The sequence below is a fragment of the Emys orbicularis genome, chromosome 17 (genome assembly GCF_028017835.1).
Source record: "Emys orbicularis isolate rEmyOrb1 chromosome 17, rEmyOrb1.hap1, whole genome shotgun sequence".
Classification (NCBI taxonomy): domain Eukaryota; kingdom Metazoa; phylum Chordata; order Testudines; family Emydidae; genus Emys; species Emys orbicularis.
In genome coordinates this window covers 23,641,848-23,666,858 of record NC_088699.1, presented here as the reverse complement: position 1 = coordinate 23,666,858, position 25,011 = coordinate 23,641,848, and the positions used below count along the sequence as shown (strand labels likewise).

The following is a 25,011-nucleotide window of genomic DNA, read 5'->3' as shown; positions in this document are numbered from 1 at the left end:
GCACAACTGGCCCCAGGCCTGGCTGGCCTCTAGGCACCAATGAAGTATAAATGTTACACGATAATAACAGCCTGGCATATGGAACTATGGGGCCTGATCCTGAAAGGTTCCTGAGTGCCGTTAAGTGCCCTCAGCACGTCACAGGATTGGGCCCCTATTGAAGAATGGAGAATTGTTGCCTTCAGTGGGACTGCTTTGCTTCAAACCACCAGGAGGAATTCAAAGAGGGCTCAAAGTTTGCCTTCTGCCTTTCGTTGTTTTCCTGTTTGAATGAGATTCTGGTGATACAAGATGTAAAGCTCCTTTTCAGCTGCCGACGTCTGACCTTAACAAAGGACCCTGCGATGGTATAAGAATGGGGAGTGTTAAGCTGGGGATGTGGTCAGCTCCTGCTGTGTCTGCCCCGCAACCTGGACGCAAACCGTATCAACACAGACTTCCTTCCGGGACCTTCCCCTGTGCGAGTGTCACTCTGTGAACAGAGAGAGAGCTGTGAGGCGGGTTCCCTTAAGAAATGCAGAGTCACACCCAGACTCTGCTCATGGCAGGCAGCCATGAGGCCAGGGCAGTTACTGTGAGCGTGCTGGGAACGAAGGCACTTGTTCCGGAAATGCTCTCCTCTTTGGAGTGAAATCGGGTCTCTTGAACGCAGGAGGCTGACAGAGCTGCCTGGGCCCAGGCACGATGCTGCGGGGCTGCTGCTGTGGGCACTTGCCTCCCCCAGCTCTGACAACACACCTCAATCGGACCTACAACATCTTGTGCTATTGCAATCTGTGGTCCCCCAACACAGACTGGTCCATACACTATGACCATGGCCTGCCACGCTCCAGCTACTCCAGCACAGCTCCCACCCGCTCTGCCAATGCACTGCTGTCCGAGGTTGGAGTATCCCCTGCCAGTCCAATTCTGCTCCCTCCTCCCTGCCCCAGCTCTGCCAAAGCACCTGCCTCCTGCCTGCAGGGCCAAGTCCCTGCTAGCCCAGCGCTGTGGAAGTACAGAAACGTCTCACTGCTACAGATATTACCATTAGCCAACAGCGGCACCTAGCGCCAGCTGCCCCTTAGTAACTCTCTAGCCAAACCTCGTTAATTCGGGGAGTGACTATTGTTGTTTGGTTATTTGCTAATTTGCAAACAACCCCTGCTCCCTCCCCCAGTAGGGTGACCAGATGTCCCGATTTTATAGGGACAGTCCCAATTTTTGGGTCTTTTTCTTATATAGGTTTATAGGGACAATCCCGATTTTTCACATTTGCTGTCTGGTCACCCTATCCCCCAGGAAGTTGCACACATGATAAAGATAGGCGAGGACAACATATCCCACAATGCACTCTGTTCCTTTAGGTTGATATATGAATGTTCCACAGTGGTTTTAGCATGATCTTAGCCCTGCGAGTCCTCACTACAGCCTCTGCTACTAAAACTCTGCTACCAAGCGGGACGGTTGGTGGAGACCAAAAACTGGGTCTGAGAATCATCAGGTTTGTGGATAAAGGGCAAGCGATTGTTTTGGTCAACCCGTTAGGTCGGCCACACTCTGATATTTACCTCCTGACCGGATGGGGGCAAGTGGCATCCTGAGTAGGTCACTCGGGAAGCATTTGGTTGACGTTCTTTCTGGAACACAGGGGTCTTTATGGCAGTAGCTGGGGCTCACAACTGGGAGGAAGAGAAAAGGAATTAATACTAATACCTCGCTGTGATATAGCACTTTTCATCCATAGATCGCTAAGCGCTTTACAGTGGAGGTCAGTGTCCCCTTTGTACAAACAGGGAAACTAAGGCACGCAGCAGGGAAGTGACTTGCCCAAAGTCACACAGCTGACTAGTGCCAGGACTAGAACCCAGGTGTCCTGCAGCTTAGTCCAGGGCTGTATCCACTAGGTGACACTGCCTCCGACAGGGCTTAGTGCCCTTGCTAACAATGGATAGCTGCATGGAATGTAACATATGAACAGGGGGTTAAGGCTGTGCTCCTTAGTAGCCAAACTAAACGGGGGATACTCTGATGGTCACACACACTGCTTCCCATCCCAGGTTAGTTGCTGTTTTGCATGGAAGGGGTTCTGCCTTTGTCTGGCACAAAGAAATGTCAGATTCCCAGAGTGACTGTGTGAACTCGGTTGAGTCATTTTGCCTCTTTGTGCCTCAGTTTCCCGGTCAGCAGCACAAGGCTCTGGATGCTACCACTCCTGCCAAGGGGCGTGAAGCTTCATTAATGAATGTTGGTGAAAGCCTTTCGTCCCCTCAGCTGAAGGGCGGGCGGGCGGCTGTGGCGTTTGGTGCACTTCGGAGCACAGAATGTTTTCCCTGCTTTACAGCTGGGATCTGAGCGCCAGCCTGAGCATGTCAAAGCCGCCCAGCAGATTTTTATGTCCCTCTTGCTCAATTTAGCACCTGACCGAGCTGGGCCAGGCGCTGAGGAGGACACCGGCCCTTTGCCTGGACTAGAATTTTGTGGAGTTGGGGGAGGATGGGCTGGATCCATCTAGTCCCCGCCCACACACCCCTTCCTCCCATCCTGACCCATGCCCCCGCCCCCCCCTTCTCTCACCCAGCCCTTGCCCACATCTGCCTTCCTGACCTCCAGCTCCCTGCCCAGACCATTTAGCTACCTGCCCTAGCTCACAAGCCCCTGAGATGCTCTGGGAACCTAGGGCGTCACCCCCCCCCCCAGACGAGACCCCCGCAGTAAGTTACTTAGCTGATGTCTGTGCCGGTGGGGTGCGCTCCCAGCTCCTTGCTCCGTGGCTCAGCCTTCAGGGGCTGTGCGTTGTAGCCGCCCTGTGCGTCCGTCTCTGGGGATGCTGCAGAGAGACGTCTTCTCATCACCTTCCTCCCGTCGATGGGCCGGAGTCCGTGTGCGTCTCTAAGGATGTGGATCTGCTAGCAACTCTCCATCCCTCTGGGCGGTGGCGAAGGCTTTAGGCTGGGTCTCGGCAGGGCGAAGGCTGGGTCCCGGCAGGGCGAAGGCTGGCTGATGATGTCAGTTCTTTCCCTGTCCCTGGTGGCTTGGTGCGGTGCGGCCAGAGCCCTATGGAGGGGTGGGGCTCGGCGTTGCTGTCTGGGGCTCTGCTGGCATCGGGCAGGGCCTTGCTGCGGGAGCTGCAGGTTGCTCCTCCGGCCGGGCTGGGGGAGGGGAGGGAGCCTGGCAGCTCCGGTTCGGCCTGTTGGCCCCGGGGGGGAGCCTGGTGTGGGTCTGGCGCGCTGGGCTGGGATGCCGTTGGCCTGGCACTGCTGGAGCTGCCAGTTCTCAGCCCCGATGCTCGTAGCGCTGGCGTTTCCCAAGCAGGGGCCTGGGTGTATCACGGCGAGTCCCAGAGCTCGTTGTCCTGGCCTCATGTGAAGATCGGGTCTGGCTGGCAAGCCGGCAGCGGGCAGGGCTTCCTAGCAGGGGGCAGCGACTGGCGTGTGTGCCCAGACCCGCTGCTGGCTGTGGTCCCCACCCTGTGTATTCAGGTCTCTGCTGGCAGAGTCGTCTCTGGTCTCAGCCAGCAGCTGGGCTCCCCCGGCGCGTCCTTGCCAGGCCTATCTGGCAGCCTTGCGTGGGCGCCGTATCTCTCCCCCACACTTGCTGCACTCGCGGCCCCCACGTCGCCGTCTCTTCCGGGGCGGCTCTCCCGCCCTGAGCTGCCCCAGCACCCGGTAGTAGACGCGGCAGCTGAAGCCTTCGCGCAGCCCCTGCTTCACATGCTGGGTCAGGGCCTCCAGGCTGGGGAAGACTCGGCAGCAGGCCAGGCAGCGCAGGCCCTGCTCGGGGGTGAGGAGCCACTCAGGGGGCGCTCCCATCGGCTGCTGCGGAGCCTCCTCTGCTGGCCCCCCCGCGCCGCTCTCTGCCTCGGGGTCCACGTCCCCCAGCTCGGACCTGGTGTGGGAGCTGCTCAGGTCCGAGCCGGCAAAGCTTTCTCCTCCGCTGTAATTCGCCTTAAAGATGCGGGGGCGCTTCCTAATGGTTCCAAAGCCAGCCCCAGTCTCCCAGGCTACCGAGACGCCGTTCACGGCCCTGATCTTCATGTAGAACAGGGACTTTTCTTCTCCCTCCCCCTCGGCCTCTCTGACACGTGCCGAGCGCTTTCTCTTCACGCCCGCGCCGGGTGGATCCTCTGGGGGCTGTGCACACAGGCGGTTGGAGGCCGCAGGCTGCACGCCGCGGGTGGAGGAGTGGCTGGTGACGGATGTGGCCGTGGAGGTCTGCTGGTTTGGGTCCCTGGGGCCTGCAGAGGCAGAGACCCCCTGCTCCGCCGTTTCCCCAGGAACGGAGCTCCCGGCAGAGACCCCCTGACGAGGGGGCGACTCCCCTGATCTCTGCGACTCTGAAAGCAGAATGAAAGCCTAACTCCTGCGGCCATCGCCCCCTGCGGTGCGTCCCCCTCCGGCTCCCAGCCCTGTGTCCCAGGCCCAAAGGGGCCCTCTGTGGGCAGGGGGAGGGGGTCGGGAAGGGGACTCACTGAGTACGAATATCAGGGGAGCGACCAGTCAGGGATCTGACACGCTGCACCCAGGGAAGGGCCGGAGCCCCCTTGCTTGGCACACTGGCAACTAGGTTGGACAGAGCCCTAGACAACGTCCTGTCGGTGTCGATGCTGCCCTGGCCCTGGGGGGGATGGACGCTCTGCCCCATTGGTCTGCCCCAGCCCTGACATCTATGACCCTGGCATGGTTACCAGGAGCAGCCTGAGACCTGGCTGTGCCCATCTCCAAGGCCCCTGGCTTAGGCTCGTTACCCCACGGGCCCAGGACTCTGCACTGGCATCTCTACATGGAAGAGCCATTTCGTGCCCCCAGATATCTCCTCTTCCTGGTGTCTCCTTCACCCTTGGGGGGGGGGGTGTCTGTGTCTCCCCCTTCCTCTTTTCCATTTAACCATTTAGAGGGCTCTGTCTCTCCCCACTTGGAGTCCGTTTCCCCCACTGTGCCCTGGTGGGGTCTCTGTTTCTCTCCCCCTCCCCCTTTGAGACCTCCCTGAGGCAGGCAGAGAGAGAATTTGAGTTCATCCTTGACCTAGGACCCCTGCCAGCCTCTCCCCCGAGTGTCCTGTGGGCCCAGGGAACGTCCTGCTCACCTGACCCTTCCTGGGCAGCTCCAGGATTCGTCTCTGGGGCTTCAGCAGGAAGCCCCTGGCTGTGCAGCATGGTCCTGGCTCTGGGGACTCGGGCCAAGGCTGGTGCCTGTCACAATCCTCGAAACCTCCTGGATTCTCTGTCCACCACCAGCCAGGAGGTCCGGGTCTCTGCTGGGGAAGGGATGGCGGTTCTGGTCCAATTCTCCTGCTAAATCTCCAGCTCTCACAGTGCAGGCAGCAGAGACAGGATCACGATTGACCTGAGCCAAGGGTTTGATCCAAGGGGCACCAGACTGTTGTGGTCTAAATAGTCCTGGAATGTTCTGGTCCCAACGGCATCAGACTGTTTGGATCCCAACGGCATCAGACTGTTTGGATCCAAACGGCATCAGACTGTTTGGATCCAAACGGCTCAGAAGTTCTGAGCTGGGTGAGGTCATTGTCATCCCAGCTGGCAATGCTCAGTTCCGTGCGAGCTGCTCTCGGGTCCAGCCGACCCTCCTCGAGTCCCGTCCAGGGAGGGCCGAGTTAATGAGGTCCCAGCCAAACCACTCAGCTGGGTCTATGCTGCACAAGCCCCCGGTGGGCCCATACGGTGTCCGATCAGGGAGGGTGGAGCCATATCAGCCTCTGGCTTTGTGCTGGCACAGACTGAAGAGCAGGACCATTCATATTAGTGTTGATTTGGGTTACGGTAGCGCCAAGAGGCCCATTCAGGACCAGGGCCATTGCTGGGCGCTGCCCACACCAGAGTGAGAGACGGTCCCTGTCCCGAAGAGCTGCCAGTCTAAACAGACAAACAGAAATAGACAGACAGCAACTCCGAACCCAGCACACCGTAGGCAGCCCGGCCCCAGCACAGAGCTCCTTTGAGATGCCTCCCCCAGCCTGTTTTAATCCCCCAAACCACCACTCCCCGCTGCCCACATGCCCCAGGCAGGCCTCCTTGATGTGTTGCCATTCACCGCACCCTGACCCCACAAATAGAGCTGCAGGCTCCATGTGGGGAGGAAGAGATGGGGGGCAAGCGTACCCCGGTCAGGAGTGTCTAATGGTGGCTCCTGGCTGTGTTTCTTCCTCCCCCTGGAGGCCTCTGAGGCCCCCACCAGGATCTAGCTGTCCCCTAAAGAGACACCAAATCAACAAAGGCCTCTCAAGCCTTAACTCATGCCAACCCCAGCCAATGCTGTGTAACTGCCACCTGCACCCAACCCCACCTCCAATTCCAGTCCCAAGGGACCTGAACCCCTGCTCAGAGGTGTGATGTCCACCAGTCGGTCCTCACACCCCGATACACCTGCCCCCCTGTCCCTGAGCTCCCCAGCCCTGGGCACTCTGGGCCATGGATGGCCCCATCGCAGACAGAGGAACCAAGGTCTCCCCAGTCTCTGGGACGTTAATACTGAATGTTTTCCTCTTGGGAGATTCTCTCCTTGCAGTTCCCATCCAGCCCTGTTGTAAGTCAGAGACCCGCCAAGGCCCCTGGGGCAGAGCTGTGGGGGGGATCCCAACCCAGCTGCCTCTGGTGAAGGGCAGGTCTTCTAGCTGGAGGGGCCTTGCCCTGGGCACCCACCAGGGGGCGCCTTTCCAGCTGTGCAGTGCAGCTGTTCTCCTCCCCCCGTCCCGCCCCCCCACAGCCAGGCTGCAGGGAATGGAGGTGGTTCTGAGCAGAAAGTGCCAGAATAAATGCTCTGGGTAAGAAGTCGGTGATGCACATCCCAGCCCCTTTCTCATAGCTGATGGCTAAGAGCTGTGGCATCGCAGTATCAGCCGCATGTAGGGCAGGCCCTTGGGGGCCACCAGCTGGTGTATAGTCACTTTCTGGTGTGAAGCTGGGAGAGAGCTCCCGCCCCCCATGCTACTCAGCACAAATCTGATTGGCTGGGGAAGTGCCACTCAAACACACAGCATTAACTCTGACCCTGGGGGTGGGGGGGTTGAACAAATGGTGTGGGGCAGCCTGGGAAATTTGGAAAGAAAGCGAAGAAGCAGCAGGACAGGAGCCCTGAGCTGGGGCAGGGTGGGAGCTGCTGGCAGGAGAGCCGGCTGCTGGCAAAAGGGGATTTGTGTAAACTCTCAGCCTTCAGCAGACGGGAGCTGAGCCCACTAACCAACCCACCACGCTGAGCTCACCCAGCCCGCCAGCACCACCCAGAGCACAGTCCGGCTGGGCTGACCCCAGGGGGAGAGGGTTGCATTGGCACGGGGCAGAGAATTTGTGTGTGTCGAGCCAGGCGTGCCCCTACTGGGGATCCTGGCCTGGGTCTGCTCCGGGCTTTGCCCGGGTCACAGAACAGTGTTGTGCTGTTATGGGGACAATGTAGACAATGTAGACATAATGCTGTTATGTGTGATGGTCGTTCCAGGGGTTAACTCTGACCCCCTAGGAGTATGTACCTTTAAGTAGAAATGAGAAATGCTGCGATCCAGGTGTCAGGAAAGCAGACATTAAGATAGAACAATTGCTCCACTTAAGGGCAATTGGTGAAGCATTAGCCTTAGATGGATAAGAGTTAGTAAGGAAGCAGGATATGCATATTGTGCCCCAGGTAAATTTTACAATTTTGCTCTCTTTGTTCCTTTGTTTAGTTCGCACCCTTTTATCTGTATAAATAAGACTGTTTGGGTCTTGCATAGGGGCTCACATTATCTGAATGTATTAGCAGCGCGCTGTGCTAAGAAACAGAGTGGTCTGACAAATTCTGAGTCCTGAGTCTGACTTTGACAATTTGGAGGTCCCACTGAGATGGCAACCGTCTTCACTGGGGCTGTGTGATTCCTGACCGATTTTGTAGGACGACCGTGGCAGCCGGCACCTGGGCATTTGGCCCGAGCAGTCCTCCTACTGAACGGAAGGGCGCACGACCACAGTGAGGTCTACGCCATTGAACCTGTTGGTTCCCACTCTGTTCTGGTTAGAGATCCCAGGATCTGACATCAGGAATCTGGTCAGGTAATTATTTCTGTGTTTTGTCCGGACTGAGGACTGTCCTGTCTCTGTGTCTATCCGTCCTCCTGTGGAGTGTTTGAGTCTGGGTGCCGTCTCCGTCCGGAGATCGGCCGACCAAGGGGTTCCTGTCCCCGCGGCCTGAGTGAGTGAAATCTGCACAATCACAGCCACACCGCACCTTGGGTGAAACCCTTGGTGTGAAAGCAAGGGCGATCGAGGCAGTAGCCTGTGGGCTCCTTTTGTGTGTCGCACCGAGCATCGCTCTGACGAACCCGAATTTCCTTCTTGTGTGATTGGTGTGTGTGAAGTCCTCCTGTATGGGTAACCAGACGTCTAAGTCGGGACAGTTCCCTAAAGGAACGCCGGCTCATTTTATGTATTTTAGGAAGGGTCCGGCCTCCTGTAAATTTCTGGAGAAATGGTCTAGGCTAACTCAGGGAGATCCCAAAACTCAGTGGCCACTGTTAGGATCTTGGGACAAGGACCGAGTGGACATCTTAAAAGACAAACTCGGCCAATCTAAAACTAAATTGGCTAAAGGAGAGGTTGATTGTTTCATGCAATGGTGGGAAGAGGCAAATCGTAGGTGGACAGAATGGAAACTCATTTCTCTCAAATATTCAAATAATAAGTTAAAAGCTTTATTAAAAGACTCCTCTCCCACCACCAGACCGAGCACTCCCCTTTACCCCGTTCTCCGAGAAGACTCGGATTGATCCCAACCCCCTTCATACTCCCATCTCATTGTAAAAAGAAAAAAGAAAAAAAGCCCCATGTTCTGTTCCCCTTTGTTGTCTGCCTCAGAAACTGATTCTTTACTGTTCCACTATCGGTTCAGCAGGGAGGGTGGGCTCCTCGGCTGGCCCCACCCTTTCTGGTCCCTTTCCTTGGACGTTTCTTTCGGAATTGTGAGGTGACCACAATATCCCTCACAAAAACGGTTCATTGGAAAAAGCAGGATTGGGCCCAGGCAAGCAAGAGAGAAACTGAGAAACAGGTTGGAAGCCCTAAGGGCATAGTGTCAGGAGTAAGAAAAGACATGAATCCCTGGAACAATACTTAAAATGGTGAAATCTGAGTTGATAAAGGTGTCATTTTGGGAGAGAAACAAGTGATTTAAGGAAAGAGAGTGAAAAGTTAACTCTACGGAGGCTGGAAAGAATTAAGCAGTTAAACCTTGTAAAAATGTTAAGGACCATGTTTTTTTTTAAAAAAAAAAAGTCTTGGTTTCTTTGCAGCCATTCTGAAGGGAAAATGGGACGTTTTCCAAAAGAATGTCTGTAAATAATCCAAATAAAGAGAGACTCTGAAATCATTTGACTATGGACAATTTAGTCAAATTTGCTAGAACATGGGCGGGTTCTACTGGAACTTAACTGACCCAAATGTATAAAGGGAATATCATCTATATACAGCTATGTAAAAACAGAGCAGTGTAGAAGGAGTGTTAAGGAAAAGAAAATGTGTATGTTTCTGTCTGTGGAAATATGTGAGGTTCTAAGAACCTAAACCAACTCACCTGGTTTGTAAAACTCCTGTTTTGTAGGTTTAAGATAAATCGATTTTGTTTTGTTTTGAATAATGCCACTAAAAATCCATTTGACTCTTTAATTCAAAGTTGCAAAACTGACACGACCTTTTTGCCAGACACAGGTAATCAGTGTTGGTTGGCTTTGGGATTTGGCATTTAACACTTACGGGGTAACTTGATTCTTTTACAAAATTTAAAATGGTTTTAAATAAAGACCAAGTCATGGCTGCAGCAGGGCAGTCAAAATCAGAAGACACGGGAGAGATTCTGGATTCTTTTTTGTTTGTTTGTTTTTTGTAACAAAATAGCAGATGAGCTGTAGTAAAAGGATAAAGACAGTGCCCCTCTGAAGCAAGAGCAGGGGTGAGGTGCACAAAACAAAAAGAAGCAATGTTAGAAACACTGAGCCTTGGGATGGCTCTGTGTAATCAGACTGTCACTTTGATAAGGATACATGATTGATATGTGTAGACGTTAAACTATAGAAGGAATGTGCATTTTCCCCAGGACATGTGCAGTGTCTATTATAGAAGGGGTGAAAGAAATGCAAGCGAAACATGCTACTTAATTAAAATCCTATCAGGCTCCAATGGAGCCACAATAGATTGTGTTTTCTTTTTCAGATGTGTGTGTGTTTTGGAAGCAAGAGTTAAAAGGAATCAAAACTCTGGTAAAAGTTAATTGTGTCTGCTGATGGCTTTGAATCCAAAAGCTAAGTCTGTGTTCATGCAAATTACCTAACTGATTGATGAAGGGGGCTGGGGGGGGGGGGGGGAACTACCAGCACAAAGAAGCTACAGATAAAGGACATACCTGGTCAGCAAACAAATTGTCTAAATAAAAGGCATGGTATAACAAGATACCTTTAATTGAAATGAGTTGAATGTTAATAAGTACCCCTGTAACAATGTATAGTGTGTAGGATTTTTGGAAAAATCCTTTTTGGTAATGATGCTTCTCAGCTATTACCTGTAAATAAACTTAAAGCTTAACACAGCAGGAAAAACATTACAAACTTGGTCTGCTGTATAAAAATTAAAACTGAGGTACACATGGATTTAATGACTGAACAGTAAAATAACTTCCCCATAACCCTTAAAAGATAGAAACCATTGAAACCTGGCCTGCCTATAGAACAAAAACACAGGCAAATATGGAGTTAATTGCTCTTGTTTTGCCTGCAATCAGCAAGGGTATTTGTGCAAGAAAGGAATATTTTAAGCAATAATAAATGCCACCCAAAAAGGGGTAGAAAAATGTTATTGTCTTTCAGAAAAAGCTGATACCAGCTACAGGACAACCTAATACAGAAACAAATAAAAAAGTCTCCGCTTACTGTAAGCACTGATTTAGCTGAGTTCTCTCTCAGTCTTGGCATTGGATGGCAGAAAGTTACCAATCATCTGTTTAAAAGGTAAAAAGGTAACATAGTTCCTAGAAACAAAACAAAAAGGCAATGTGGGAAACTGAACCATTCATATTCTACACGCAAATGGGGACATGTTAAGAATTGCCACTGCAGAAAGACATAACAGTTTACCATTGGTATAACATTTTCTGGATGGTCTCCCACAACTACTGGCATACTAATGTTACTACCCCTAAGTGGTTTTGGTTTTAAATTGTATGTGTTTAATTGAAATGTTTGGAATGTGCTGTTGAATAAAACAAATGTATGCAAAGCTAGAGCCACAGGCCCATATCACCTCCCAGTATTTTCTATTACGTGGACTAAATAAGAAGTGACACTGGCGATTAATAATCTTAGTGTCAAAAGGGGGATATGTAGGAGCAGGATTTTATCATGTCCCATAAGAATTAATGTATGATTTGATTGTCTTGGTTATTGATTGTAAAACTTAGCAAGGTTCAATTAGCAATGCCTTTTTGCTCGATATAAATACTACTGTTTGTATTCTCAATCTGTTTGTGTGAATGAGGAATGTATGCATCAGGAAAGATAAGGTGTGAAGGCCATTGTTATAGCCAGAGTTAAGGAAAAAGAAGTAAAGAGACTTAAAGGACATCAAAGAATTATCAGGTACTACTTACTATCCAGACGGCTGTTAAACTGTCTGGCATCGCAGCGTGGATACATGCTTCGCAGTGTAAGAAGGCACCACCCCCAGCGAACCAATCATCACCTCAGGAGCACGCAGAGTCAATTTTGACTCCGGAAGAAGACGTAGAGGAACAGCCTGCAATACCTTACCATCTATGCTCTCGTAAGGGTTGCCAGAAGCAGACGACGACCTAAAGCAAGGCCCGAGAAGGAGCAGTAGCGAGCCTAGCGCCTGCTGCCTGGCGGACATAAAACCGTGACTGCGGTTCCCTCGGTTGAGGTTGTCAGAACCAGAAGGGCCTTGCCTCCAACATGCGCCTCTGGTGGCGCCTGTTCCTCGGCTGCTGGTGTCTTAAGGTCTGGGGAGTCCACGATGACAATTCTTTTATCCAGCAGGAAGTGTGGATAGCTCAGACCCTTTAATATTTCTAACTGCTGGGTCTGCAGCCACATCCCAGCCCACTCTCAAGCTGGTGTTCCTGTCCTGGCAATCCCACTCAATTCCCCAGACCTCACTGGAGGACCTCGTCCGTCTAACACAACATGGAACAACAATGACACTTGGGAAGCAGTGGGAATAAATGTATCTAAATGGATAAGTGTGGTGGAAGGAAAAGGTCATTGGTGTTGGGTGTGTAATGGGACAGGGCTGGATCTGGGAAAAAGCCATTGCCTTCAGCATATTGTGGCCAATGGTGTATGGGATTATTCGAAGAAAACTAAAGAGTGGCGGGCCGGGTATGGGGATATGAATTTTTTTCTTGACCTGGGATCAAACAGAAAAATCAATCTCCTGTTCCTCCTACAGTAATCTTAGTGAAAACAATACAATCTTTCAATGCCATGCAAATAACACCACTCCTCGTAAGGAGAATTACCCTGTGCCCTTTGGAGGATATTACTCCTCCTTTGCAGGCACCTATGTGACAAATGGGTGCAACCGACCCTTCCCGGCCTTAATAGGCCATCATTGGGTTTGTGGGACCAAAGCTTATACTGTGTTACCAGCTAACTGGTCAGGTATCTGTTATCCCGCCCGAGTCTTCCCACAATTCCGAGTGCTAGGGTCCTTCCCACGAGAACGCCTCCGTAATTTCAGGCGAAGAAGAAGGAACTTACCAGATGCCCAATGGTATGTAAATAACATAAGCCCCTTAACCTGGGAAGAGGCCATTGGCAGTTCCCTTATCCCACTTGGAGTAATACACCATGCAAAAAGGCTCCTGAGGTTACAAGCAGTAGTTGAAATAATGGCAAATGAAACCGGAGAGAATTTAAAAACCCTGGCCAAAGAAACAGGGGCGATCTGACAGATGGCCCTCCAAAACCATCAGGCATTGGGCATAGTGCTGGCGGCCAAAGGAGGGACCTGTGCTCTCATTGGAAAGGAATGTTGTGTGTTTATATCTGACGACACCAGTGAGGTAATAGATCGCGCTAGCCACTTAGAACAAATCACATATCTTCCCCATGAAGAGCCAAGAGGTTTATGGAAGTGGCTAAGTAACCTGTTCAACTGGCATAGGAAACTGGTTGTTTCAGGGAGCCCTGACTATCCTGTTTGGAATCCTAATGATTTTTGTATGTTTTCAGTTAATCTCCTGTTGTATCCAGAATTGTGTAAGGTATGCCACCCAGGTGACTGCCCCAAAACAGAGTGCTAATATGATGATGATAAATATCACTGATGAACGAAGAGATAAAGAACGATTAATATGTGGAACCCAGTAATTGTTGGTCTTTGCGTAAACTTGACCAAAAGGCGGGATTGTGAAAGTGAAATGAATTCTATTAAAGAAATAGAATGAATTAAAGAATGCTGTATGTACCTTTAAGTAGAAATGAGAAATGCTGCAAGCCACGGGGCAGGAAAGCAGACATTAACTGCTTAATGAATTGCCCCAGGTAAGGGCAATTGGTGAAGCATTAGCCTTAGATCGATAAGAGTTAATAAGGAAGCAGGATATGCATATTGTGCCCCAGGTAAATTTTACAATTTTGTTCTCTCTGTCCCTTTGTTTAGTTCGTGCCCTTTTATCTGTATAAATAAGACTGTTTGGGTCTTGCATGGGGGCTCACATTATCTGAATGTATTAGCAGAGCGCTGTGCTAATAAACAGAGTGGTCTTGACAAAATTGTGAGTCCTGATTCTAACTTTGACATGGGCAAGCAGAGTCTTTTTATGATTAACTTTCATTAAACTGTGTCTGTTTCCTCTTAACATAATTTTTTTGCGTCTCTTTTCATTCTACCAATTCTGCACCCAAGGTCTAAATTCTGGAAAATAAAAAAGAAACATATTCAAGATTCAGTCATATTTTTGTGTATATCTGTGGTAACAAAACAGTTGTTATTTCTTGTTATGGCAAAATTAAATGATTGACCATATGCAGCTTTCACTCTTTAAATATTGCATACTGATATGTCCTGTGTTAAAATGTCCAGTGTCTTAAACATTGAATTTAAAACCACTTCATAGCAAACGTCTGTACTATGGGAAATGACTTACCGATATTTGGATATTTTAAAATTTATTTAAACATAACTTGTTTCATTTTCAGAACAGAAAAAACAAATTCCAGTGTTGTTGATTCCAATGACAATTTCCAACAGTGAGAAAAGTAGCTGATAAACATTTCAGATAAATGATACTGGTCCCGTCAACAGCACCAGAGTTCAGCCCGTGAGCTAATGAGAACACAAGAGCAAAGAAAGAATAAAATTATGCCACAGACACAAAGGAGCTGTGCAAACGGAAGCTCAAATTTGGGCTGGAGCAGTGAGACTCACGCGAGTCCCTTACCAGTAAGCAATGAACCAAGTCCCAAAGGGACTAAACTGGCCACTTTGTCCTCTGCTGGGATGACAGCCACAGAGACCAGCAGAACCAGAGCTGGGAAAGGCTGCCCCTTCCCTGACTCCTCTCCTCTCCTGCCTCATGCTTTGGGTGCGCCTGTCTCCCACTCTCAGCACACGCTGCAGCAATGAACTGCAGCCACTAGGGGTCAGCCTGTCACTGCAGGCAGCAGTACGGGATCCCCAGTGCCCACCCTGAGCTCCTGGCAGGATCTGGGCCCAGGCTACTTTCCCTCCCACACGCCACCTCCCCCATCGGGCACCGCATCCCAAGCGTACAAGGAAAGGGGTTTTCCCAGAAAAGCACACATAGAGATGTGGCAATTGCCAGCCTGGCTGTGACCCAAGGTCCACCTGGGCCAGTGACCTTCTCAGACAGCGACCAGCACTGGTTGCTGCACCGGAAGGGGTGAGAACCCCACAGGAACAGATGTGGGATGATCTGCCCCATCCCAGGCCCTTTAGTTAGAGCTGGGTAATGCCCTGACCCAGGAGGAGCAGGGGAAACGCCAGACCACAGCTGAGCTGGGATCCTTCTGGTGTCTGACAACGGCCAGTACCGGATGCTGCACAGGAAGGTACAGGGAGGTCCTAGCCAGAGACCAGCTAACGTCCCGGAGCTGGCGGGTCAATGTCCCTTCCAGGACGTGCAGCAGTAACTCGTCCAACCCTGGAGGTTCTGGCTGGGCACACAAATGTCCGATCCCTTATTGAGCCTGGCGGTGTTCCTGGCCTCAGCTGCTCCTGGGGGTGAGGAGTTCTGCACAAATGCCACGAGAGGCTCAGATGAACGGTCCAAGGACCGGCTGCTGTGGTTATCTGGACTGCAACCGTGAGCCATGCTAGGACGTCAATCCCAGACTCTAGGCGCTCTGGCCTTCAACTCCAACACCAAACCCAGGTAAATACGGAACTGCAGCACATCTGTCTGTCTGTCTGTCCAGGCTTTGATCAGGGTGCCCACCACCTAGTATCTGATACTGCCTTCCCCGCTACAGTCCCCAGGCAGTGGAAGAAAGAAAGAGAAAACTGCAAATAAAGCACAACTCTGCCACCCCTAATCTCCCAAAATAGACTCTGCCTGCCCCTCCCCCCAATCCCCTCCTGCCTCAGCCCTCCCCGAACGCTGCGCATATAGACAGGCTTTGCAAAGGGCCGGGAAGGGCCACCCATCTCTGACCGAGAGGGGGGGAGTTGCCAAGCAGAGGCACTTTACACCGTGAGCTTTAATGTCACCAGGACACACAAATCTCACATGTTTGCCTGCTCTCAGGCAGGTGATGAATCAGCCGGTGCCCCATCTCTGGGACTCATTGGAGAGGAGAAGCCTGAATGTGTCTGGGGCACTTGATGGCTTTTCCTGACCATGTGGGGGTCAGCTGTGGACCAGGCAGAGAAACGGGGGCCCGGGGAAGCTGGCGGTGGCAGGGTGCATCTGCAGTAGGGACCTGTCCCAAAGCGTGTAGGGTGCTGGGAGCCCGTGGCTCCTGCTGGGTCCTGACTGCGTGGGGCTTGTAACACAACTTCTGGGGTCTGCAGGCCATAGGGGATGGGCAGTGGCACCTCTGTGGGCTGGAATGTGCAGCTCTAGTTTTGTTTATTTAAAGCACCCAGCAAGAGAACATCCTTCAGCCCATTAGAACCCGTCAGCTACGGCAGGGGGAGCAACAAAACCCAGCCGTTTGCAGGCATGTGTCACCCATTTGGCCTGTTTGTGTCACACATTGGCAGGAATAATGGTTGAGTGGTAGGGCCTTGGCCTGGCCCGGGCACTACCAGCCCCGAGTTCTGCCCTGCCCTGGCTGCCCCGGGTGTTACCTCGGAGGGAATTATTCCAGATTCCAATGGGTGGCAGGTCCAGGGAAGAGCCTTATCTGGGGGGAGGCTGTACCAGACCCGCCCGAGCCAGGCAGGCTCCCAGGTACTCTCTGCTCAGGGCTGATAAGGCTCCTTAGCAGTTTCTCTCCAAACAAATTCCAGTTCAAGACACCTGACAGCTCCACAGCAGGGCAGCATCCCCAGAGCGCAGCAGGGCGGGGGTTAGGGGGAGCAGTTGGTAGCAGCACCTGCCCCTCGTACGGCAGGAGCTAGAAGTGCCAGCCGCTCTGCACAGAGCAGTAGCGTTCAGCCTGGGCCAGACGTGCTGCGGTGATGGGTAAGAGCCAGAGGGTCTGGGGGGCAGCGCTGGGCCCTTCTGCTCCGCACTAGGGCCGGGTGGGCGTGTTCAGCTAGGATTGGAACCCACCAGCACTTGTGGGTGCGAATGTGGGGCTGGAACTCAACGTGGGGCGCTCCCACCTCGCCCGGGGGCGACTGGGGGGAAGGGCAGAGAGACACTCGGGCTGAGACCCCAGCTCCAGGGAGACAGTCACCCCTGCCCAGCCGGGTTACACTCCCCAGCTGTGTGACAGCCCCCCCACCCCAGAGGGGTTCCCCCCCCCCACCGGTATGGCACAGCAGGGTAATGTGTGTACTGAATGGCAGGGGTTGCCAGAGACTGGCTGGGAGAGGCCTTTGGGGATGGAGGAAGCAGCACTAAGGTACATGCCAACCTCCCTACAGAGGAGGGGCCGTGCCCTGCAGGTGTGGGGCAGGGAGCTGGGACACTGCGCGGTGGGTCATTGTCTGGCCCAGGCCCTTCCTAGCAGGAGGCCGAGGCCAAGGCATTTCCTTCAGGTCACCTTCCGCTGCAGCTTGGCCACGGGCCCCCATAGCCACTAGCCCAGCCAGGGATCCCAACTGGGGATTGTCACGGCTGGCTCCTCCCTGCTGCCAGCAGCTCTTCACTGCCAGGGAATTCCTGAAATCCGGTGCGCCCCTCCCCCACCCACCTCCTGGGGCTGTGAGTGCCCCCCCGGAGAGCCCCCCCAGGCTCTGAGTGCCCCCGGCCAGTCCCTCCCATCAGCCCCACCTTCCGGGTCTCTGAGTGCCCCCCCTGGACAGCCCCCCCCCAAGCTCTGAGTGCCCCTGGCCAGTCCCTCCCCTCAGCCCCACCTCCTAGGGCTCTGAGTGCCCCTGACCAGCCCCCCCCTCCATCTCCTGGGGCTCTGAGTGCCCCTGACCAGCCCCCCCCCTCCACCTCCTGGGGCTGTGACTGCCCCCCCTGGACAGGACAGCCCCCCCCCCAGGGCTCTTAGTGCCCCTGGCCAGTGCCCCCCGCTCAGCCCCACCTCCCGGGTCTCTAAGTGCCCACCTAGCCCCACCCCCACCCCATGATTCCCTTCCCTGGGACTCTCAGTGCCAACACAGGCCCCACCCCACAGGCCCCCTCCCTGCAGCTCTCTGTGCCCAGCCACACCACACCCCTCAAGGCCCCCCCTCAATGGAGCTCTCAGTGCCTACCTAGCCCTCACCCCTGTTAGCCAAATGAGCTCGTTTCCCCCTGGAGCTGCCCAATTACCCCAAGGAGGCACGGGAGTCTAGAAGATGGCTTCAAGTTCTTTATTGATCAGTCAGCTGAGTGGGTGTCCCCCTTGACTATTGCCAGAGGGAGGAACACACTTGCAAGCACAGAGCAAGCCTTTTTTATACACAGAAACAAACAACTTAGCGTGCATACATTCTGCTAACCTAAGGAATTTTAAGTTCCTTTCTAGGGGTAAATAGGATACATCTGTTGGACTTCCTTGATTGATTATTTTGTGCAATGTATGGGAAAGCAGCTACTTGCGGGAAAACAGGATACATCTGGGATAATAGGCAAATAGTTGACCTTTGCTCTAACACCCCCCTATAGGGCCCCCCTCCCTGGGGGTCTCAGTGCCCACCCAAGCCCCACCCCTCAGGTCCCTTCTCCCAGGGCTCTCAGTGCCCGCCCCCCCAGCTCCAATCTTCATTTTCCCTTTCTCTCACCCACTCTCCCGCCCTCCCCTGCCCGGTTATTTCCATGGCACAGGGGTGTGTCTGTGGGGCGGGAACATTTCTCCACGGCGAATCCCAAACTCCCCAGCACCCGCCCCCCCCCAGGAATCTCTGTCCCAACGGGGCCGGTTCCTAGCGTCTCCTCTCTGCCCCGTGCATGCCTGGCCAGTGGCCGGCTGCCCAGCCAGACTGACGGGCGAGGGCGGCAGTGCCGGTTGTGCTGTTCCTGGGCAGAGGGAACTGGGAGTCGCGGCTCCTGAAGGGCGGGTTTGTGTTCCCAGCTTCTCACCGGCTCTTCCCTTTTGCAGCTGCCCGCTGCCCTCGTCTCCTGCTCCTCACCGGCCTGCTGGCCCTGTTAGCCCCAGTTCTCACCCTGGAAATACACAACCTGAACATCTTAAAGGGACCCACCCATGCAATCAGGAACATCCACCCAAAGCACCTGAAGGCAGGTGTGTCATGTGTCTGCTTCTATAGCCCTCCCCCCTGGCCCTAGGGGTCCCTGCCAGCCCTGGGGCCCCAGAACGTCACTCACTGGCTGCCTGGGGATTATGGAGGCCTGAAGCCACTGGGAGAAATTACAATCCAACCGTAGCTCTCTGTTCAAACCACGCTGAGCTCTTTGGCGGTTTGAGGGAGGGAGGTTCGGGGGCCCACAGGGGCAGTGCAGGGAGCAGCATGGGACAAAGCCAGGAGGTGCTGGTTGCCTTGGGCAGCAGAGGGGGCGTGGAGGAGTGAACTGGTGCAGCGCAGGCCCGAGCCAGGCGGGGCAGACGGGATGAGATGGGGGTGCTCAGGCAGCAGGGCGACTGGTGCAGAATTAACTCAGAGCTGGAGCTAGGCAGGGCAGGGCTGTGCAGAGCTCGAGGGGAGGCGCGGGGGCTGGAAGCTGCTGCAGGAGGAGCTGCAGAGCCAGGGAAGGGACTGGAAGGCACAAGGTGGTGTGGGCAGAGCCACGGGAGCGGGCGGTGAGATTGGTGGCTGCATTTGGGCCGGACTGGAGGGGAGCGGCCAGGAGCCAGGTAGAGCAGTGAGGGGGAGTCTGGGTTAGTCTAAGGCATGGCACCCCCACTGGACGGATCAGCAGCAGTGCTTTGAGGACTGGCCCTGCCTCCATAGCCCTGATTGGCTGGGGATGGGCACAAAGGAGAAGCTGGCCTCCCGCCCCGTCCCTCAGAGCCCTGGCTGGCTGGAGAGCTGGCAGGAAATCCTGCTTCTTCCCCTGCTTCGAGAAGGGGCTGTCGAAGAGACATGTGCTGCCCCCTTAGAGACACAGCAGGGCCCAGGGGAGCCTGAGCTCAGGGCTGGGAGCTGGGAGCTGGGCCCAGGGAGCTGCCCTGCGCATGTGCGAATGGGCCCTGGCCCAGAGGGAAGGAGCCTGTTGGTGCCCGATGCAGGCAGAGCCTATCAGGCCTCTGGGATTGGTGCCCGGCCCCCTCCTGCTGATGGTTCTTGGCAGCGACGCGGGGCTGTGGCCAGGCTGAGCAGGGTACCAGGGTGGGTCTCTGCTCTGGAGGGATTCTGGGTGAATTCCTGCCTCCCTGCGGGTGTCAGAGTTTGGAGCAACCCAGCAGGGAGAGGCGCCCCAGTGCCCAGCGGATAACTGAGGCCTACAGCTGGGCCAGCGGAGGGACAGGGAGGCGAATGTGCTGAGAATACGCCCAGCTGTGGAGCTGGGAATATCCTCTGTAAAGCCCTCCCGTCACTCGGCTCTCTCCTCCCCACACAGATCAGGGGAAAGGGAGCCTCCGGCGCAGCAGAGCCAGTGACATGCGGGCAGCCCAGGGTAAGTGGTAAATGTGTCCCGCTTGCATTGTCACCCCTCACACGGGTGACACACACACACACACACACACACACACACACACACACACACACACACACACAGCTGGGAGCAGAGTGCCAGCGGTGAGAATTCCTCAGACACAGCTATGGGGACATCAGCCTGGTGTGAGGCTAGAGACCAGAGCTCACCTCCGGGACTCCTCAGCGCAGCCGGATCTGGCCAAGATGCAGCTGCTATGCCTCGGCGGAGGAGTTGGGAAGGAGGCCAAGGAAAGAGTTTATGGAAACTCCACTGTGATGGTAACTGTGAGCGGGGTTTTGTTCCATGAGGTTTTGTTCCATGACAACTTGTCTCGTTTTGCCCACAGTCTGGCCCAAGGACTGCAGCGAGATAACCTGGAACAGGGTCAGTGGCGTCTTCGTCATCCAGCCCACAGGACTCCATCAATTCGAGGTCTACTGTGAGCTGAACAGCACAAGCGAGGGCTGGACGGTCCTCCAGCGGAACCGGCACGACACACAGATCACTTGGGCTGAGTCCTGGAGCACCTACAAGTACGGCTTTGGCAACGTGCATGATGACTACTGGCTGGGGACGGAGTACATCTATCGGATCGCCAAGCAGAAGGTCTACCAGGTCAGGTTTGTCATCCACGATTCATCCGGCACCATGAAATACGCAGACTACAACCTCTTCGGTCTGGAAGACGAGTCCAAAGGCTACAGGCTGAGTCTGGGCTCTTACACTGGGACTGCAGGGGACGCCATGGCCCCAAACAATCCTAGCACCGTGCATGACAACATGAAGTTCTCCACAAAAGACTTGGATCAGGACACTTCCAGTGGGAACTGTGCGTCTAGCTCTGGTGGGGGCTGGTGGTACGCGGCTTGTTATTCTGTTCAACTGAATGTCAAAGGGAGCATCACTTGGGGTAGTTTCTGTAGTGGGAACTGCCAAGCCTCCGCCATCCTCATCAAACCAGCGTCCTACTGTTAGTCACCCCTTCCCCACCCTCCTGTCTGCAGTGAGGCCAACCCCTGCTCCACGAAGGGAGGGAAAAGGGTCAGAGTGTGTCATGGCCAAACCTCCCGCCCGCCCTCACAGGCCTTGCTGGGGGAAGTATCAGGGTTACCCAGGAAACGGGGCCACTTTCCTTCTCCTCTCCCTCCCTGCAGACTTTCTGAGCTTTTCTCCACTGGGCCTTTCTCCGCTGGGCTGACTCCTGTGCACCAGCGTTCGGCTGGAGTGACTCTTCCGCGTCCTTTTAGCTCGGCGATGCAATGAGCAGGCCTAGAGGTCACTGGAAAGGTGAAATCCCAAGCATGGCGGGAGCTTCTCAAACACCCTCTGCATGGCCCTGCCTGGGGATCCAGGCTTTGGAATAAACACACACTTCTAAGCAGTGAGGTCTGCAGCTGGTAACTCTGTGCCCTGCTGTCACTGTCTCTCCGGGTGCTCCCATGGGCACCACGCTGCTGGAGAACATGCCTGGCGTTACCAGGTTCACAGGCAGGGCATGCGGGGCTGCTGGGACGGGCCCTTTGCTCCCTGCCAGAGTAAATCTCCAGGCCACCAGCCCTTCCGTTTGGGGTAGGGGGGAGGAGAGACTGGGGCCAGAGGGATTTTCTGGGGGAGGAGAAAGGAGAGGTGAGCGGGAGGAGAGACTTGGGCCCTTAGTGCTGGGAGAGAGGAGTCCTTGGGCCCCCTGCCCTCCGGACCACATCCAGAGAGCCTGTAGGGCAGAGGCAGCGTCCATCCCACTCCCACTGCAGGCGGAGCCGCTCCTCGCCTGAGACTGAAAGCTCTGCCCGCAGCTCTGCCTGGCCACGTGCAGACCCCTGGAGCAGGAGCGCGGTGCTTGCCTCATACCAGGGCATCCTGTGGCAGCCCCCATCTATAGGGTATCACGCTGGGCCTAAATGCTGCGGCCAGGTCCCTGGATTCTGCAGCACTTCGTTTATATTAAAGAATGGTGCCCAGGGGCTGGGGCCGAGGGCATCTTCGTGGGGTAAGACCCTGCTGGCTGGAGCCATGTGCCACCAGGGAACGGGTGGGGAGGCCCCAGACCACTGGGCTGGATGCATCCCACTGCTTGTGTGGTAAGATGCAGCCTGTTTCCCCAGCTAGCACATGCTCCCATGGCAGCTTGCACACTAGTTAGCTAGGAGTCTGGCCGCACTCCTTGGCGAAGGACAATGCCCCTATGGTGGCCCACAGGCCTGGTGCAAGGACTGGTCCCTTTCCCTAGTGCTGTCTGGGCCCAAGGTAGGAACCCTGCCCCACTCCTGCACAGACAGGGGTGGGGAGAAAAGAGGCCCCTGGTGCTCCCATGCCACCTGGCACAGGGCCTGGCTCTTCATCTCTACATCCGTCCTGCCCCTGCAGGCAGCAGGGCCCAGTTCTCTGAGGGGATCAGTGCCCCCTCCCTCGGCATCACCGTGGAGCTGCTCCGTGTGCAGGGCCAGCTCCAGGCACCAGGCACCCAAGCACATGCTTGGGGCGGCACCTGGTAAGGGGCGGCGGGGGGAGCGCGGCGCGGCCTTCCGCGAGGGTGCTCCGGCGGCGCGGCACTCGGCGGGGGGGGGGGGGCAGCGCCGGACTCGGCGCTCGGGGGGGGTGTTCCGGCGGCGCTCGGCACGGGGGGCGTGCTCCGGCGCGTGGTGCTCGGCGGGGGGGCAGCGCGGGCGCGGCGCTGGAGGGGGGTTCCGGCGGCGCTCGGCAGGGGGCGGGGGCGGGCTCCGGCGGTCGGCGGTCGGCGGCGCGGGGCACGGGGCTCGGCGCTCTTGGGGGGGGGTTCCGGCGGCGCTCGGCGCGGGGGGGGGCCTCCGGTGCGCGGCGCGCGGCGGGGGGGCGGCGCTCGGCTGGGGGGGGTGGCGCGGCGCTCGGTGGGGGGGTTCGGGGGGCGGCGCTTTTTTTTGCTGCTTGGGGCAGCAAAAAAGCTAGAGCCGGCCCTGTCCATGTGACGCCATCATTCAGCTTGTGCCAATCAATCCTTTCACAGGAAACATTTGAAAATGCTCTGGTTTGAAATCTCCCGGCTCCCTCCCAATACGGGGCTCCTGGCCGGCCCCTGCCTGTCGCCACGGGCAGCTTCTCACACTCCCCTCAGAGCACACGGGGGGATGGGGACCTGGGACGTTAGACAGTGGTCTGGCCAGCGAAATCCCTGGTCTTTGTTCCTGAGCCGCACCTGGCACCGATGCCAGTCCCATTCCCAGGCCGTGAGGTTACACGCAAGCTGCCAACAGAAAAGGGGCATGTTCATCTTCCCTCTTCAGCAGCATTGGCTGATCCCACTGCGCCCTGCAGAGCCACTGTGAGCCAGGGATGCTGGCTGGGCAGCACGGGGCGTGGGCTGGGCCCTGGGAGACAGGCCATGGGCGGAGCAGGGGTGGGGGCAGGCAGGGCTAAGCAGGGCTCTGGAAATCTGGGGGGAGGATGTCTGTGTGTAGGGGGATGGATGGGGGAGCCTGACTGTGGGACTGGCCTGAGCTGGGAATCTGGGCTGGGCAACAGTGACTGTCTCCACAGCAAGGCAATTAGGTCTTGAACTGGAATTTGTTTGGAGAGAAACTGCTAAGGAGCCTTATCAGCCCTGAGCAGAGAGTACCTGGGAGCCTGCCTGGGTCGGGCGGGTCTGGTACAGCCTCCCCCCAGATAAGGCTCTTCCCTGGACCTACCACCCATTGGAATCTGGAATAATTCCCTCCGAGGTAACACACGGGGCAGCCAGGGCAGGGCAGGGCACGGCCTGCTCCCCTGGAGCGTTAGGGCTTTCAGGAGTCAGAGGTGCCGGCAGAGCAGGTTGTACGTTAAAGCAGCGAAGGCAGTTGGGGGGCAGAGGAATTGGGTGCTGTGCCATTGCACTTGATCAGCTCAATTTGAAAATTCTTTCAAAGGAAATCCAGATGTATACATCTGACTGGGGTACATGTACACACATACACACGCACACTCACATGTGCACACACTCATGTGCACATACACATACACACATACATACACACATGTACACATACACATATATACAGACGTACACATACACGCACACCGACGCTGTCCCTGGAGCTCCCCAGGATGCGACTGACGGGGTGGCTGGCTATTATGGAGGCACGAAGGGGTTGGGAGAAAATAACCAACATGAACTTTTGCTGAAAATGCAAACCTAAGCTGGAAATGTGTGCAGGGCTGCGCTCAGCGAAAATGATCTTTTGAGCTGTTCTTATTAACCGTGGTCCTGTATTTCCTGGTTTGTATCAGACCCAGAAGCAGCAGTAGCATGAGGCTTTCTCCCAGGATTTCCATTAAGGCCCAACCCCAGATCCGTCAGTAATTGGTGAGAAGGGCTGACTTTACAAAGGGAGAGGGATAGCTCAGTGGTTTGAGCATTGGCCTGCTAAACCCAGGGTTGTGAGTTCAATCCTTGAGGGGGCCATTTAGGGATCTGGGGCAAAAATCTGTCTGGGGATTGGTCCCCCTTTGAACAGGGGGTGGGACTAGATGACCTCCTGAAGTCCCTTCCAATCCTGATATTCTATGATAAGATTTCCAGACCAACCACTTCCTACTTATCTTGAGACAAGTATCAACAGTTTGGACGCCTGTCCCAGCTAAACCTCTGCACTATGGAAATTCAGCACCAGCAGGGCTGGAGTGGCAGGTGCAAAGGTGCTGGGCCACACAGTTATTGACTAGTGCCCAAAATAAAGCCGAGCCCTGCGAAGTCTGAGCACCCTCACCTCCCGCCAAAGTCACTGAAGCTCGTAGGATTTAAGGACCTGGAGACGTCATCTAGTCCACTCCCCAGCTCTGAGGCAGGCCCAGGTAAACCTAGAGCGTCCAACCTGTCCTTAAACGCCTCCAGTGATGGGGACTCCACAGCCTCCCTTGGTGACCTGTT

General features: G+C 55.0%; 2 protein-coding genes across 2 annotated transcripts; one reads left to right on the top strand and one right to left on the bottom strand.

Moving 5' to 3' along the window:
- Positions 1 to 3,530: 3,530 nt before the first annotated feature.
- LOC135891051 (protein FAM170B-like) lies at positions 3,531 to 5,134 on the bottom strand. Its single transcript, XM_065418539.1, has 2 exons — positions 5,065 to 5,134; positions 3,531 to 4,315 (listed from the first exon to the last, which is right to left on the bottom strand). The coding sequence occupies exons 1-2, from the start codon at positions 5,132 to 5,134 to the stop codon at positions 3,531 to 3,533; spliced, it is 855 nt and encodes a 284-aa protein (XP_065274611.1).
- An 11,441-nt stretch (positions 5,135 to 16,575) lies between these two features.
- LOC135890851 (fibrinogen-like protein 1-like protein) lies at positions 16,576 to 21,513 on the top strand. Its single transcript, XM_065418311.1, has 4 exons — positions 16,576 to 16,619; positions 18,634 to 18,777; positions 20,055 to 20,111; positions 20,479 to 21,513. Exons 1-4 carry the CDS (start codon positions 16,616 to 16,618, stop codon positions 21,105 to 21,107), a joined length of 834 nt encoding a protein of 277 aa, XP_065274383.1. The 5' UTR covers positions 16,576 to 16,615; the 3' UTR covers positions 21,108 to 21,513.
- Positions 21,514 to 25,011: the final 3,498 nt, after the last annotated feature.

Bases quoted from the DNA above. Each gene is read 5' to 3' on its own strand.
- LOC135891051 (XM_065418539.1), bottom strand. From the start codon at position 5,134: ATGCTGCACAGCCAGGGGCTTCCTGCTGAAGCCCCAGAGACGAATCCT. The intron at 4,316-5,064 runs GTGAGCAGGACG...TTCTGCTTTCAG, and splicing joins AGCTGCCCAGGAAGGGTCAG to AGTCGCAGAGATCAGGGGAG.
- LOC135890851 (XM_065418311.1), top strand. The intron at 18,778-20,054 runs GTGTGTCATGTG...CTCCCCACACAG, and splicing joins CCCAAAGCACCTGAAGGCAG to ATCAGGGGAAAGGGAGCCTC. The intron at 20,112-20,478 runs GTAAGTGGTAAA...TTTTGCCCACAG, and splicing joins TGACATGCGGGCAGCCCAGG to TCTGGCCCAAGGACTGCAGC.